Source organism: Mirounga leonina, unplaced genomic scaffold, assembly GCF_011800145.1.
Source record: "Mirounga leonina isolate KUSES-001 unplaced genomic scaffold, KU_Mleo_1.0 Mir_166, whole genome shotgun sequence".
In the NCBI taxonomy this organism is placed as follows: Eukaryota; Metazoa; Chordata; class Mammalia; order Carnivora; family Phocidae; genus Mirounga; species Mirounga leonina.
The window spans coordinates 1,762,135-1,779,202 of record NW_023270418.1 but is presented as its reverse complement, the minus strand read 5'-3'; the positions used below and the strand labels follow the sequence as shown (position 1 = coordinate 1,779,202).

General features: G+C 37.7%; 1 protein-coding gene across 3 annotated transcripts in view; it reads right to left on the bottom strand.

Annotated features, from left to right (window-relative positions):
• PRMT3 (protein arginine methyltransferase 3) overlaps nucleotides 1–17,068 on the bottom strand; it is a 138,846-nt gene that overhangs the window by 32,635 nt on the left and 89,143 nt on the right. The window contains exon 14 of one of the 3 annotated variants that reach the window (XM_035012450.1): nucleotides 15,370–15,543. The exons of the other annotated variants lie outside the window; for them this stretch is intronic. Coding sequence (XP_034868341.1) covers nucleotides 15,469–15,543 — 75 coding nt within the window. The 3' untranslated portion in view covers nucleotides 15,370–15,468. Of the gene's footprint in view, nucleotides 1–15,369; nucleotides 15,544–17,068 lie in introns of those variants that run through there. 3 annotated transcript variants of the gene reach the window in all.

The window sequence follows — 17,068 nt, the reverse complement described above, 5'->3', positions numbered from 1 at the left end:
AAATATTTTTATTTCAGCTTCATTCTTTTTTTTTTTTTTTTAAGATTTTATTTATTTGACAGAGAGAGAGACAGCTAGAGAGGGAACACAAGCAGGGGGAGTGGGAGAGGGAGAAGCAGACTCCTGGCTGAGCAAGAAGCCTGATGCAGGGCTTGATCCCAGGACCCTGGGATCATGACCTGAGCCAAAGGTAGACACTTCACAACTGAGCCACCCAGGCGCACCTATTTCAGCTTCATTCTTAAAAGATATTTTATTTGGGTAAAATTCAGGGTTAGCAGTTATTTTCTTTTAGTACACTGAGGACGTCATCACTGTATTATCTTTTCAACTCTACTCTTTCTGCTGAGAAATCACTTACCAGTCTATTTACTGCTCCCTTGAAGGTAACTCTAGTGCTCTAGTCATAGCCCCACTGACTGCTTTTAAGATTTTCTTCTTGATTTCTGTAGTTTTATTAGGATGTTCTAGGTGATTTCTTCTCCCTCTTTTTGAGATATAATTCACATACCCTAAAATTTTCCTATTTAAATAAACTGTGTAATTCAAATTTTTAAAGAATATTCAGAGTTGTACAACCATCAGCACAATCTAATTTTAGAACATTTTTATTACCCCCAAAAGAAATTCTGTATCCATTCCCCCTCTAATCCGAGACCTGTCTATAGATTTGCCTTGTTTGAACATTTCGTATAAATGGAATCATATAAATGGGATTCTTTTGTGGTTAGCTACTTGTACTTAGCATAACCTTTTCAAGATTCATCCATGTTGTAGCACATACCAATACATATTTTGTTTTATGGACAGATATTACTTCACTGTATGTATCTACATTTTGTTTATTCATTCTCCAGGTGATGGACATCTGGTTTGCTTCCACTTTTTTGCTATTATGAATACTGGTGCTATGACCACTCATGTATAAGTGTTTGTGCGGACATATGTTTTCATTTCTCTTGGGTATGTATCTAGAAGTGGATGAATTTTTAAAAATTAATCTTATTCATAAACTCAAAATGGATTAAAGACCTAAATGTGAGACCTGAAACCATAAAATTCTTACAAGAAAACATAGGCAGTAATTTCCTTGAATCAGCCATAGAAACATTTTTGTTGATATCTCTCCTCTGACAAGGAAAACAAAAGCAAAATTAAACTATTGGGACTACACAAAATAAAAAGCTTTTGCACAGTGAAGGAAACCATCAGCAAAACAAAAAGACAACCTGTTGAATGGGAGAAGATATTTACAAATGATATATCTGATAAGGGCTTAATATCCAAAATATATAAAGAACTTATGCAACTGAACGCCAAAAAATCTAGATAATCGGATTAAAAATGGGCAGAGGACTTGAATAGACATTCTTCCAAAGATGACATACAGATCGTCAACAAACATACAAAAAGATATGCAACATCACTAATCATCAGGGAAAAGCAAATTAAAACCATAATGAGATATCACTTTATACCTATCAGAATGACTAAAATAAAAACCACAAGAAACAAGTATTGGTGAGGATGTGGAGAAAAAGGAATGCACTGTTGGTGAGAGTGCAAACTGATGCAGCTGCTGTGGAAAACAGTATGGAGGTTTCTCAAAAAATTAAATAGAACTACCATATTATCCAGTAATTCCACTACTGGGTAATTTACCCAAAGAATATAAAAACACTAATTTGAAATGCGATTATTGCTGGTTGAAAATATATATGCACCCCTATGTTCACTGCAGCATTATCTACAATATCCAAGATAAGAAAGCACCTGAGTGCCCACTGTAGATGAAGGGGTAAAGAAGATATGGTGTATTTATACAGTGGAATATTGCTCAGCCATAAAAGGAATGAAATCTTGCCATCTGCAACAATACGGTTGGACCCAGAGGGCATAATGTTAAATAAAACAAGTCAGTCAGAGAAAGACAAATACCATTTGACTTCACTCATATGTGGACTTTAAGAAACAAAACAAAGAAAGAAAGAAAGAGACCAACAACAACAACAAAAAACCCCAGGCTCCTAAATACAGAGAACAAACTGGTGGTTGTAAGAGGGGAGGTGAATGGGGGTATGGGTGAAATAAAAGGGATTAAGAGTACACTTATCTTGACGAGCACTGAGTAATGTATAGAATTGCTGATATATGGTATGATATGGTATGATATATGGTACATCTGAAACTAATGTAACACTATCAACATTATACTTGAATAAAAACAAAATTAAAAAAAGAATCTTATTTAGGTTATGTTGTGCTTCTTGAGTTGTAGCTCATTGTCTTTCATCTGTTTTGGAAAATCCTCAGCCAATACTCTTCAAATACTGTTTTGAAATAGTCTCACCTCCTTTCCTTTGGTACTCCCATTTAAAGGTGTATTAGGACTTTACTTCTATCCTCTCTATCTCTTGCCCTTCCCATACCTTCATCCTTGTATCCCTCCATGCTTCCTACTGGATATTTCATTTTTTTTTTAAAGATTTTATTTATTTATTTGAGAGAGAGAGAGAGCGAGATAGGGAACACACGTAGAGGGAGTGGGAGAAGGAGAAGCAGGCTACCTGCTGAGCAGGGAGCCCAATGTGGGGCTCAATCCCAGGACCCTGGGATCATGACCTGAGCTGAAGGCAGACACTTAACGACTGAGCCACCCAGGTGCCCCTGGATATTTCCTTCTGACCTAAAATCTAGTTCAATAAACCTCTCTATACCAGTGTGTTAAGATCTGCTGTTAGGGTGCCTGGGTGGCTCAGTTGGTTAAGCGACTGCCTTCGGCTCAGGTCATGATCCCAGCGTCCCAGGATCGAGTCCCACATCGGGCTCCCTGCTCAGCGGGGAGTCTGCTTCTCCCTCTGACCCTACCCCCTCTTGGGCTCTCTCACTCTCTCTCTCTCAAATGGATAAATAAAATCTTTAAAAAAAAAAAAAGATCTGCTGTTAAACTCATTTTAGTTAAGTTTCAGAATATCTGTTTGACTCCTTTTCAAATCTGCTATAATTCTTTTTAAATGTTTTCAATTTTGGCTTGAAATTTACAATTTCTTTTGTCCTTCAACTTAATATGCATAATTATTTTTATTTCTAACTTTTTTAAGTAGGCTCCATGCCTAACATCAGGCTTGAACTCACGACAGATTAAGAGTCAAATGCGCTAACGACCAAGCCAGCCAGGTGCCGCGCAGAGTTATTTTATTTTTTTTTAAAGATTTTATTTATTTATTTGAGAAAGAGAGAGAGAGAGCATGAGATGGGGGAGGGTCAGAGGGAGAAGCAGACCCCCGCTGAGCAGGGAGCCCAATGCGGGACTCGATCCCGGGACTCCAGGATCATGATCTGAGCCGAAGGCAGTCGCTTAACCATCTGAGCCACCCAGGCGCCCCCAGAGTTATTTTTAAAGTCCATATCTGACATATCTAAAACCTGGAGCACCTGGAGCTCTGTTTTTATTACTTACTATTTCAGCTGGTTATTGATTTATGTTGTCTTGTGTCCCTGTGTGACTGATTACCTTTGATTATGATCTGAACATTATATTTGAAAAATTGTAGAAATAATTTAAGACCAATGAGAATTATCTCCTAGAAAGAATCTTTGTGCAAGGAATCTGGGGGTGCTAGCAAACATGAAGATCATCTTAATCTAATAATGGGGTTTGAGAACTTCCTGGGTCACCCAGATGATTTGAAGCTAGGCTGCAGTCCATGCAAGGGTTTATTTATCTATAATTTTACCCTATTCTTGGGTGCAATCTTTCATGGTCACAATGCAAAGCACTGGGGAATCACAAAGGCCCGATTTTTGTATTCCTATCCATGCGAGGCTATCAAAGGGCTACACAAATCTTTTAGCTGCTACTTCTGAATTGGTAAATGCCTTTAGGGCAAAAGCAGTCCCAAATGTCAGTCTCATTTCTTTGGATTTTCTTCTTTTCTGAGTTTTAGCTTGATAATGCTTTACTAATTTATCTCTCTGATACCTTCAAACAGACAGTATTTTATATTTTCTTTAGCTTTTGTAGTTGTTCTCAGCAAAAGGGTCACTCCATTTTATGTAGTCCACCATTATAGGAGACAGATTTATTACTGCATTTTTTCTTCCTACTTAAGGCTCCCTGCCTGTAACACTCCCCCATTCCCTAAACTAGCTTCTCCTCATTTACTATGTGTCTGTTTAAATGTTACTTCCTCTGGGCAGTCTTCCCTAATCCCACAGAAAAGATGTTTCTCCACTCCCTGTAATAACACTTTCCATGTTCATAGTACTTTTGGTTTAATTACAGAGACCAACAGGCCCTTAAGGGCAGTCTCACCACGTCTGTGCTCTCCTCCATATCCTCACTGCCCAAGCACAACACCCGGACATTCCACCTCAACAGTGAAGACAACTGTGCAGTTACAAAGGCATGAAAGAGCCCAGGAAGTGCAGGGACTATAGACAATTAAGAAAGATTTGCTAATTGAGAACCAATAAATGAATAATCAAGTGATATAATATGCTCAACTCCTATCAGCCTTTGGGAAAAGAAAATCATGATGCTTTACTTCTCTTATAACTTATTTTTTTGAATTCAAAATAGCTATTTGATGTCGACTACTTTAGGGAAACATTCCCTAAGTCTACACCAACAACAATTACTTGCTCTCCATTAATCTAGTGCATATGATATTAGGAAGGCTTTCTGGAAGAAGCCATGCCTAAGGTAAAATCTTAAATATAAGTAGGATTATTGAGGACAAGAAGTTAAGAGTGTGCCAGGCCAAAGGTATCTTTTATATGCCTCTCTTATTAAATTCTCTTATAGAATACCATATTACAATTATCTATTTATATGTTGGCCTCTCCTCCTAAACTAAGGTCCTGGGAGTCAGAGATTATATTGTGTTGTACTCACAGTACCTAACGCAGAAGCCAGAACTAGCATCCTAGTACACACAGTACTATTCAATACATGCTGCTTAAGTGAAAATTGTCTTGAAAAGTATTTTTGTGTGTATGTGCTTGCCGCTAAAAAACTTGCAGCCCGCTGCTTCTCTAGATTTCTATCTCCTACCCGCTTCCTGACATATCATCAGTTTCTCACTGTTTTATATCAATGCTTATTGTTTCCTTATATTCCATTTTTCCTGCTGCTTTTCAATGTTCCCTAAAAACTACCCACCTAAAGGCTCTATGGCCCATTCCTAGTTCCTCAAATGGCAGAAAATACTATCAATGGTAAGTAAACATTATAAATTTTAAGAACAAAATAGCAGATACACTGAATTTAAAAATCAATGCAGAACAAAAAAGATAACCAGTTTCGTGATGACTGAAGAGGTTTAAAACTGAAAACTCTTAAAACCCATTTTTGTGACAAGGTGATCAAGTTCTACCAAATGTTACTTGTTTTTACAAGCCTTTGGGAGTATAAATTAAGAAATGGAACACTGAAAGAAACTCTGACAGACAGGAAAAAGAGGGCAGGTAGAAGATGTGGTGCACTTTACTTTCCAGAAATGAACAGGGTATTTTCTCTTTTGAAAAGTGAGGTAGGAGAGCCTGGGTGGCTCAGTCGGTTAAGCAACTGACTTTTGATTTTAGCTCAGATTACTATCTCAGGGTCCTGGGATCCAGCCACGCATCAGGCTCTGCACTTGGTGGGGAGTCTGCTTGAGATTCTCTCTCTCCCTCTCCCTCTGCCTCCCCCCTCACCCCTGCTCATGTGCATCTCTCTCTCAAATAAATAAATAAATCTTAAAAAAAAAAAAAAAGTGAGGTAAAAGGATGGTTTCCACCTCCCCATCTGATTCCTACTAAAAAAGTATCCAACATCTGAAGTGAGAACTAAATACCTGGTAGCATTCATTTATGTTTGTCCCTTAGAGGCTGCAATTTTTCAGAGAAGGTAATTATACCAGTTATCATAAGTTCTGGCTTTATATTTGTAATTTCAGTGTTTTTTTGACTGCCTTCTCTGCACACTACTGGGTAAGACAATCACTTACATTTCTGGGGCCCCAGGACTGACTCTGGCCCATCCTATATCCATGGGGTTGGATGCTGAATGAAAGGATGAGGAGAAAAGAATAAGAAATCAGATGGAATGCTATGGTGCAATCTTTCAGGACAGCCAGAACATATCACTTGTTAAAGCTAAGGGCATTCTGTAATAGTTATGTCACTGTCTTTGTGATCTAGAAATTTAAAATGTGACTGTTTGCAAAACTGTAGGTAGAGAAGAAGTGATTTTGCTTTGAGAAGCTGATTTGCATAAATGAAACATTTTGAATAAAGGTCTCATTTCTCCAGTATATCAGATAGTCAGGTATATGGACAGATTAAAGAGTTTTCATTGCATTACCTTTGCCTGTAAAGAAACTAGTCTTTGAGAGCGCCTGGGTGGCTCAGTCGGTAAGTGTCTGCCTTTGGCTCAGGTCATGATCTCTGGGTCCTGGGATCGAGCCCCGCCTCGGGCTTCCTACTCAGCAGGGAGTCTGCTTCTCTCTCTCTCTACTTCTGCCCCCTCCCCACCACTTATTCTCTCTCTCAAAGAAATAAATAAAATCTTAAAACAACAACAACAACAAAACCACAGTCTTTGAAGTGGTACGTACAGCCACATCAGTTATACTTACTCAATTCTGATGGAAGAAGTAAATTCCATCTATCAATTCTCACAATCTAAAATCTCCATAACCAAATGGATAAGTTAAAAATAAACAAATAACCCTTTCTTTAAAAATGCAACAAGACAGGAAAATGAATGAAATATTAATTGGATTATTTTATGGAGACTTTCTATGAGCCAGGCATAGGGATAAGTGCTTGTGTGCATTATCTCATTTAGCACACTCAAAATAATAACTTGGAAGTAGGTATTGGTGTTATGATCTCCGCTTTTCAGACGAAAAATCTGAAATTCACAGAGAAGTTAAATACCTCTTTCTAAAGTCATACTAGTAAACTCAGTTCATTGGGTCTAAAGCTGAAGCTTTTTTTTTTTTTTAAAGGAGGCTCCACACCCAGCAAGGAGCCCAATACAGGACCCAAACTCACGACCCTGCGATCAAGACCTGAGCTGAGATCGAGTCAGATGTTCAACTGAGTCACCCTGGCACCCCGAAAGCTGAAGCTTTTAACACAGTGTTACATTAACACTATTTAAATTTTCCTCTTTGATTTTAATCATTTTTAGAAAACTCCCTACTATTTCAAGATTGGCCCTTTTCTCATTCAGTCTTCTAGAAAAGAGAAAGATGGACTGATTTTGGTAACTAATATGTTCTGAGCCATACGGTATTTGTAACAAAAATTTATTTTTCCAATTCTAGACTCATCTCCCAATAAAGACTGATCCTTCCTGTGAATACATACGTATACATCAGATGGCTGGAAACATTAGGTGTTTTGGATGTTCAGAATTTCTGAATGCCAATATTCATGATGGCTTCTGCTACAGTGTAAGTCAAAGGAAATCTAAACTGAGAAGATTACTTCCTTATAGGTCATTATTCTGGGGATAACTGCCTGAATCAAAGAGGAAAATACCTGGTCAAACTCATTTATTATCACAACCTAATAATGCTAATTGGCAACCTCTGAGATAAGTGTAGGGAGGAACTCCCCTGACATGTCTAATCTGAGTTCACTATTATTGATTATTTGATAAATAAACCATTTTTATGCTTATTGCTGTGCTTGAGATAAGTATTTCAGTCCTGCTTGAGTGTGATTATTTCTCTCAAATTTATTCTGACCCTTGGCATTGATGATTTCAAGCATGACCCTATTCCTATCTAGAATTAAATTATGATTGTAATATAGCAGAAGAATTTCAACACTCCAAATTATATTTTAGAACAATATGATGTTCAAATCCTTTTATAATATAACTCAACTGGAGGCTTTAAAATCACTGTTAATGGACTTCTAAAAATGCAGATTCAGAGGCATTATTTACAGCATGGCTTTCAAAGGAGGATCAAGCACAGGAATCTCTATTCACTCTAAGGACACGTTATTTTACTCAACTTCAGAGTTTCTCATTTTGTGGACTTCTGCATTCTCTCTGAGCATGTTTAAATAATGGTTTAATATTGCAGGTGATTCATCCCGCTACTCTAATCAATGAACATACACCTCAAAGTTAATAGGAAGTGGGAAACATATCTTTTAAAAAAATTAAACTTTTCTTAATGGTATGTTTCCAAGGCAAGAGTACAAAAATAGATAGGAAGGCAACTAACCACAGAAAATTAGTTGAAGAAATCTAGATTTTAAAAAGGCTAAAATCCTCTGGGGCTTAGCTCAGAAGGCTAGACTCTGTGGTTGGGAAAAATGAAAGATTGCAGGGGGGTCAGATGGAAATATCCAAGATTTTGTAGGCAATGCATTGGGTACACCTGGACTTTAATCAAAATATAAACAATATCAGACTAGATAGAATCCCTCTGAATATGAGACAAAGCTTCCTTTTACAGTAGAGTCATATATTATGTAAAGAATTAGTCACATAGACGCCATGAAACACTCCAATGTCAGACTTACTGGGATCCCAGAGGGGGTGGGGAGAGAGAGAGAGAGGACTAGAAGATACATTTGAGCAAATCGTAGCTGAGAACTTCCCTAATCTGGGAAATGAAACAAACATTTGTGGCCTACAGGCAGAGAGGACCCCTCCCAAGATCAAGGAAAAGAGACCAACGCCCCAGCACGTAATAGTAAAACTCGCAAATCTTAGAACCAAGGAAACCATCAGAAGGGCAGTTAGGGGGAAGAGGGAGGAACATCAGAATAACGTCAGACCTATCCACAGAGACCTGGAAAGCCAGAAAGGCCTGGCAAGACATATTCAGGGTACTAAATGAGAAGAACATGCAGCCAAGAATACTTTATCCTGCAAGGCTATCATTTAGAATGGATGGTGAGATGCAGAGCTTCCAAGACTGTCAGAAACTGAAAGAATATGTAACTACTAAGCCGGCCCTGCAAGAAATATTAAGGGGGGGGTTCTATAAAAGGAGAAAGACCCCGAGTGATAAAGAACAGAAATTTATAGGGATGGTCTATAGAAACAAAGACTTCACAGGCAACATGATGACAATAAATTCATATCTTTCAATAATCACTCACAACGTGAACAGCCTAAATGCTCCCATAAAACGGCACAGGGTTGCAGATTGGATAAAAAGACAGGACCCATCCATATGCTGTCTACAAGAGACTCATTTTGAACCTAAAGATACATCCAGAGTGAAAGTGAAGGGATGGAGATCCATCTTCCATGCCAACGGACCTCAAAAGAAAGCTGGGGTAGCAATTCTTATATCAGACAAATTAGATTTTAAGCTAAAGACTGTAGTTAGAGACACAGAAGGACACTATATCATTCTTAAAGGGTCTTTCCAACAAGAAGATCTAACAATTGTGAATATCTACGCCCCCAACATGGGAGCAGTCAACTACATAAGCCAACTGTTAACCAAAATAAAGAGTCATATTGATAATAATACATTAATTGTAGGAAACCTCAATACTCCAATACTCCACTCTCAGCAATGGACGGATCATCTACGCAGAAAATCAACAAAGAAACAAGAGCTTTGAATGACACACTGGACCAGATGGACCTCACAGATATATACAGAACATTCTACCCTAAAACAACAGACTCATTCTTCTCGAGCACACATGGAACTTTCTCCAGAACAGACCACATACTGGGTCACAAATCAGGTCTCAACCGATACCAAAAGATTGAGATTATTTCCTGCATATTCTCAGACCATAATGCTTTAAAACTGGAACTCAATCACAAGAAAAAATTTGGAAAAAATTCAAATACTTGGAAGCTAAAGACCACTCTGCTCAAGAATGTTTGGGTCAACCAGGATATCAAAGAAGAACTTAAAGAATTCGTGGAAACCAATGAGAACAAAAACACATCGGTCCAAAACCCGTGGGATACTGCAAAGGCAGTCCTAAGGGGGAAATACATAGCCATCCAAGCCTCACTCAAAAAAACAGAAAAATCCCAAATTCACCAACTAACTTTACACCTTAAAGAACTAAAGAAAAAGCAACAAACAATGCCTAAGCCACACATTAGAAGAGAAATAATTAAGATTAGAGTAGAGATCAATGACTTAGAAACCAGAAACACAGTAGATCAGATCAATGAAACTAGAAGCTGGTTCTCCGAAAGAATAAGATCGATAAACCACTGGCCAGACTTCTTATCCAAAAGAAAAGAGAAAGGACCCAAATTAATAAAATTATGAATGAAAGGGGAGAGATCACGACTAACACCAAGGAAATAGAAACAATTATTAGAAGTTATTATCAACAACTATATGTCAATAAATTAAGCAGCCTGGAAGACATGGATGCCTTCCCTGGAAACCTATAAACTACCAGGACTGAAACAGGAAGAAACTGACAACCTAAATAGGCCAATAACCAGTAAAGAGATTGAAGCAAAAAATAAGAGTCCAGGGCCTGATGGATTCCCTGGGGAATTCTACCAACATTCAAAGAAGAAATAATACCTATTCTCCTGAAGCTGTTTCAAAAAATAGAAACAGAAGGAAAGCCTCCAGACTCATTCTATGAGGCCAGCATTACCTTAATCCCCAAACCAGGCAAAGACCCCATCAAAAAGGAGAATTTCAGACGGATATCCCTGATGAATGGACTCCAAAATTCTCAACAAAATCCTAGCTAATAGGATCCAACAATACATTAAAAGGATTATCCACCATGACCAAGTGGGATTTATCCCTGGGATGCAAGGGTGGTTCAACATTTGCAAATCAATCAATGTGATAGAACACATTAATAAGAGGAGAGAGAAGAACCATATGGTCCTCTCAATTGATGCAGAAAAAGCATTTGACAAAATACAGCATCCTTTCCTGATTAAAACCCTTCAGAGTACAAGGATAGAGGGAACATTCCTCAATTTCATAAAATCCATCTATGAAAAACCCACAGCGAATATCATCCTCAATGGGGAAAAGATGAGAGCCTTTCCCTTAAGATCAGGAACAAGACAAGGATGCCCACTCTCACCACTATTGTTCAATATAGTACTAGAAGTCCTAGCAACAGCAATCAGACAACAAAAAGAAATAAAAGGTATTCAAATTGGCAAAGAAGAAGTCAAACTCTCTCTCTTCGCAGATGACATGATACTTTATGTGGAAAACCCAAAGACTCCACCCCCAAATTACTAGAACTCATCCAGCAACTCAGTAATGTGGCAGGATACAAAATCAATGCACAGAAATCAGTTGCTTTCTTATACACTAACAATGCAACTGTAGAAAGAGAAATTAGAGAATCGATTCCATTTACAACAGCACCAAAAATCGTAAGATACCTCGGAATAAATCTAACCAAAGAGGTAAAGGATCTATACTCTAGGAACTACAGAACACTCATGAAAGAAATTGAAGACACAAAAAGATGGAAAAACATTCCATGCTCATGGATCAGAAGAATAAACATGGTTAAAATGTCTATGCTGCCCAGAGCAATCTATACCTTCAACGCCATCCTGATCAAAATTCCCATGACATTTTTCAAAATGCTGGAACAAACAATCCTAAAATTTGTATGGAATCAGAAAAGACCCTGAATCACCAAGGAAATGTTGAAAAACAAAGCTGGGGCATCACATTGCCTGATTTCAAGCTCTATTACAAAGCTGTGATCACCAAGACAGCATGGTACTGGCACAAAAACAAACATATAGACCAATGGAACAGAATAGAGAGCCCAGATATGGACCCTCAACTCTATGGTCAAATAATCTTCGACAAAGCTGGAAAAAATATTCAATGGAAAAAAGACAGTCTCTTCAATAAATAGTGCTGGGAAAATTGGACAGCTATATACAGAAGAATGAAACTCGACCATTCTCTAACACCATACACAAAGATAAACTCAAAATGGATGAAAGACCTCAATGTGAGACAGGAATCCATCAAAATCCTAGAGGAGAACATAGGCAGTAATCTCTTTGATGTCGGCCACAGCAACTTCTTTCAAGATACATCTCCAAAGGCTAGTGAAACAAAAGCAAAAATGAACTTTTGGCACTTCATCAAGATAAAAAGCTTCTGCACAGCAAAGGAACAGTCAAAAAAACAAAGAGGCAACCCACAGAATGGGAGAAGATATTTGCAAATGACACTACAGACAAGGGCTGATATCCAAGATCTATAAAGAATTTCTCAAACTCAACACCCAAAAAACAAATAATCAAGTAAAAAAATGGGCAGAAGACATGAACAGACACTTCTCAAAAGAAGACATACAAATGGCTAACAGACACATGAAAAAATGTTCATCATCATTAGCCATTAGGGAAATTCAAATCAAAACCACACTGAGATACCACCTTACACCAGTTGGAATGGCAGAATTGGACAAGGCAAGAAATACCAAATGTTGGAGAGGTTGTGGAGAAAGGGGAACCCTCTTACATTGTTGGTGGGAATGCAAATTGGTATAGCCACCTTGGAAAACAGTGTGGAGGTTCCTCAAGAAATTAAAAATAGAGCTACCCTATGACCCAGCAATTGCACTCCTGGGTATTTACCCCAAAGACAGAGATTTAATGAAAAGAAGGGCCATATGCACCCCAATGTTCATAGCAGCAATGTCTGCAATAGCCAAGCTGTGGAAAGAGCCGAGATGCCCTTCAAAAGATGAATGGATAAAGAAGATGTGGTCCATATATACAATGGAATATTACTCAGCCATCAGAAAGGATGAATACCCAACTTTTACATCAACATGGATGGGACTGGAGGAGATTATGCTAAGTGAAATAAGTCAAGAAGAGAAAGTCAATTATCATATAGTTTCACTTATTTGTGGAACATAAGGAATAGCATGGAGGACATTAGGAGAAGGAAAGGAAAAATGAAGGGGGGTTAATTGGAGAGGGAGATGAACCATGAGAGATTATAGACTCCGAGAAACAAACTGAAGGCTTTAGAGGGGAGAGGGGTGGGGGGAGGGGTTAGCCTGGTGATGGGTATTAAAGAGGGCACGTATTGAATGGAGCACTGGGTGTTATTCGAAAACAATGAATCATGGAACACTACATCAAAAACTAATGACTAACATAATAAAATTAAATTAAATTAAAAAAAGAATTAATCACATAATGGGAAAATCAGGTAATCAAAATTACTCTGGAAAATCCCTTAGTAAAGTTTTACATTAGAGACCAATGTCTAAACCATCCCTCACTAAGTTCAATTCAGCCAGTTCTTCTGGCAATGGCACACATCATCATTTCTTTGTCTGGGCTCCAGATGAAGTAGACAGCTTGTAACAGAGTGCCATGCTGTATTAAAAAATATGCTTTTATTTATTTTTTTTAAAGATTTATTATTTATTTGAGAGAGAGAGAGATAGTGCGCACGTGTGTGCATGTGCAAAGTTGGGAGGAGGGGAAGAGGGAGACAGAATCCTCAAGCAGAGTCCCCACTAACCACAGTGCCTGATGTGGGGCTTCACTGCAGGACTGTGAGATCATGACCTGAGCTGAAATCAAGAGTCAGGTGCTTAACCAGGTGACCCACCCACATACTCCATGGTATGTTTTTAAACTTTCCAGATTTTTTTTTTCTGTTCATAAAGAATTTATCCATTTTGTAGTGTACACTCAAGATCATCTTTTTTCATTGGTATATGCTACTCCATATATATACTACATTTATTTATCCATTTTACTGCTGATAAATGTTTAGCTTGTTTCCAGTTTGGGATTATAATGAAGTAGGGTGCAATGGACACTTGTGTACATGTCTTTTGGCAAACACGAACACACTTCTGTTGTGTACAGACCTAAGAGTGAAATAGTTAAGCCATAGAATAAGCATGTGTTCAGCTTTGGTAGCTATAGCAGTTGTATGGTAACAACTTAGCACAGTACCTTTGCCTCATCACTCCTATGCATTTCTTAGAATGCTGTCTGGTTAGTATTATTCTTTAAAAACATCGAGGTATGAAAAATTTTAAGCATACACACAATTATAGAACCTCTGAGTACCTATCACCTGTATTCAACAGTTACCACTATTTGGCAAATTTACTTCATCTATTCTTCCTCCGTCCCCTTCTTTTTGCTGAACTGTTTTGAAGCAAATGTCTGATATGTCATTTCTCCCCCATATTACTTCAGTTTACATCTCTAAAAGATATCGACATTTTCTTATATAACTAGAATGCCTTTATCACATGTAAGCATAAAATGAATTTAAATATCTGTCTCCCTCATTTATGCTTTGTGAATAAAAGAACTGTTTTGGCTTGTTATTACATTCCCAATGCCTTACAGCTCTTAGCACATAATGCTACTCAAAAACAGTTTCTGAGAATAATTGAAGAGATTTAAGTATTGTCACCACCACTGAAGCCTAACTACAAAGGTTCAGGTTTCAGAGAACAGTACAAAGTTATGGCCATGCTCTAGATCATATGGTCATTTATATAAGGAGAAAACTAAAACTGACTGGAGAGGTAGAATCACATAATTAGAAACGTCCTCCCCCCAACACATAAAATTTACTTAATGAAGCCTATTAAAATATATACCAGATGTCCCACTAAAATCTATGATGCAAGTTCAAAACAAATCTTACAATTTCTAAGCAGCACAGATGTGTTTTAATAATTAGTTTCTTTAACTGACTAGCTTTGCAAGGTCAAAATTAGGTCAATTTACACCTAAAAGTACTAAGAGCTGATTTAATACCCAAGAAATGAGTTTGGAATTAGCAGGTTTCTACCGTCTTGAGATTTTTCAAGAAGATTTAAGAACAGAATTACAAAGAAATAGGCTCACTTGAAGTTTTTTGGTAAGCTATTAGAAAAAATTAAAGCTTAATTAAAAAGTAAAATAAAAAACAAAGAATACTATGAGTAAGGAATCACTAAAGTTTGAATTTTAAACATTTTAAAGTTTCATTTAATAACACTTGCATTAGCCTTAAAAAACTGTTAACCAAAGACTTGTTTTGAGTCCATCAAAAGCTAAATGTCAGTGCCTCTTAAATACATCTATCATTTATCAAGTATGTCATTTAAAAACAGGGAAGAAAACCAAAATGAGAATTAGGAGGTAACATACAATTTATTTTTTAGTTCATGGACTAAATTTGTTTATGTTCATTTACTTTTCCTAACTTTCAAAAATCTTAAATACATAAGCCCAGATTTTCCAGATTGGGTTTTTAAAAACAATGCATGCAGGGACTTCTGTTTCTAGTTAGGATGTAGAGGTTTGCAAAAGATCCTCACTCTGATATAACAACAAAAATAAAAAAACCTTCGCTAAATTAAACAGTCATATTTTTCATTAGAACCATCGAAGAATCTTGGAGGCAAAGAAGTCTAGATAAACTATTTCCAGAGAGGGACGAGCCAGCCAGCCCTCCCTAGTTGAGCAGAGAGAAACAGTGGTTTTCATACCTGAAGGCATTTACCCAATGTCGGGCCCCTTAGTGGGAAAAGCAGCAAAAATGCCACAGGCACAGCAACCTAGCTGGAACAAGGAGAACCCAGTCAATTTTTAATGGGCAGCTCTGAGCTAATATGGTACACTAGAATCTGGAGAAGCCTGACAGGTAGAGCAAGTAAACCCAGAAGGTGGATGAAGCTGGTGGTTGTACTGCAAAGCAGGCAGAGCAGAGAGGTTTTCTTGCAATGCTTAGATCCCAAAGCCAAAATCATCTACAAGCACACAGTTCACTGTCACATTAACATGACATTATTATTCAACTCTCTGCTATTCCCGAAACTTGCCCAGGAAGATAAAGTTGTTTGCTTCAGGCACCTTAAGAAAACCTGTTTATATGAACAGACCTTTCAGCTAATCCTGAGAGCTAATGCCCTCTTAAGAAGAGAAGGCTCAACTAGACTGTTTACTCTTCACTTTGAAACTCACCCTCTCGCTGTGTCTGCCAATTCTCAACTAGATCACGAGCCATGCCAAATCCGTATCAGGACCTTTCCTACCCCTGCCAACTCCTTGCTCTGTACTGAGAGGTCCACCGATGATCAGATTTTCCAATATCCTGTGCTTTGTCTTTCTCCCTAAACTCAACTGTATTTTGATTGTCATCCCAAGAAATTGGTGAGAGGGAGTGCCCTGATCCTGTGCCCGTGGTACCCAGCCCTGACCAAGCTCAATTCCAGATTAGATAATAGGTATCAGCCCCTCAATTCTACCAACCCAGGCAGAGGTTAAGTGGAAGCCCTTCTAGGGGAAAATATCACCTACTTTACTCTGATTTATCCTTTCAAATAATGGCTAGCACAAAACATAAAATTATGAAATATGAGAAGAAACAGGAAAACGTGACCCATAATCAAAAGCAAAAAGCAACAGGGGTGCCTGGCTGGCTCAGTCGGAGGAGTGCACAACTCTTGGTCTCGGGGTTGTGAGTTTGAGCCCCACTTTCGGGTGCAGAAATTACTTAAATAAAACTTAAAAAAAAATAACAAGTAGAATCACAGTTGGCTTAGGAAAGTAGCAAATAGACCTTAAAAGAGTGATTATTAATATGTTAAGAAATTTAGATAAAAAGATCGACCAAACTGGTTAAAAAAATGAAAGAATAACTCAAAAAATGAAAATAGAAATTATGGAACTGAAAAACATGATATTTAATATGAAAGTATTTAGCAGCTATCTTAACAGCAGGAAGAATACAGATGACGAAAAGACCAGTGAATTAAAAAATAGGTAAACAGAAATTATCCCAAAGTGAACTTCTTAAATGGCTACTAGACTTTAGTCTTTTCCTTCAATCTTCTCATCCTTGGAAACAGGTTTCCTCATTTAAAATAAAATCTTTTGGGGGGGAGGGTAAAGTGTTTTTTTCTTCCTCATAGAATCTTGGCTAAAAAATTTAATTACCTAAAACTACAATTTTTCCTCCAGAAAATCTCTCTTTTGGCTCCTGTTCCCAAACCACTCTGTGTATATATCTATACTCATAATTTTAAAGTTATACTGAAATTTTCTTAGCCCCTGTCTCCTCTCACATAAGTGCCTTTTCAG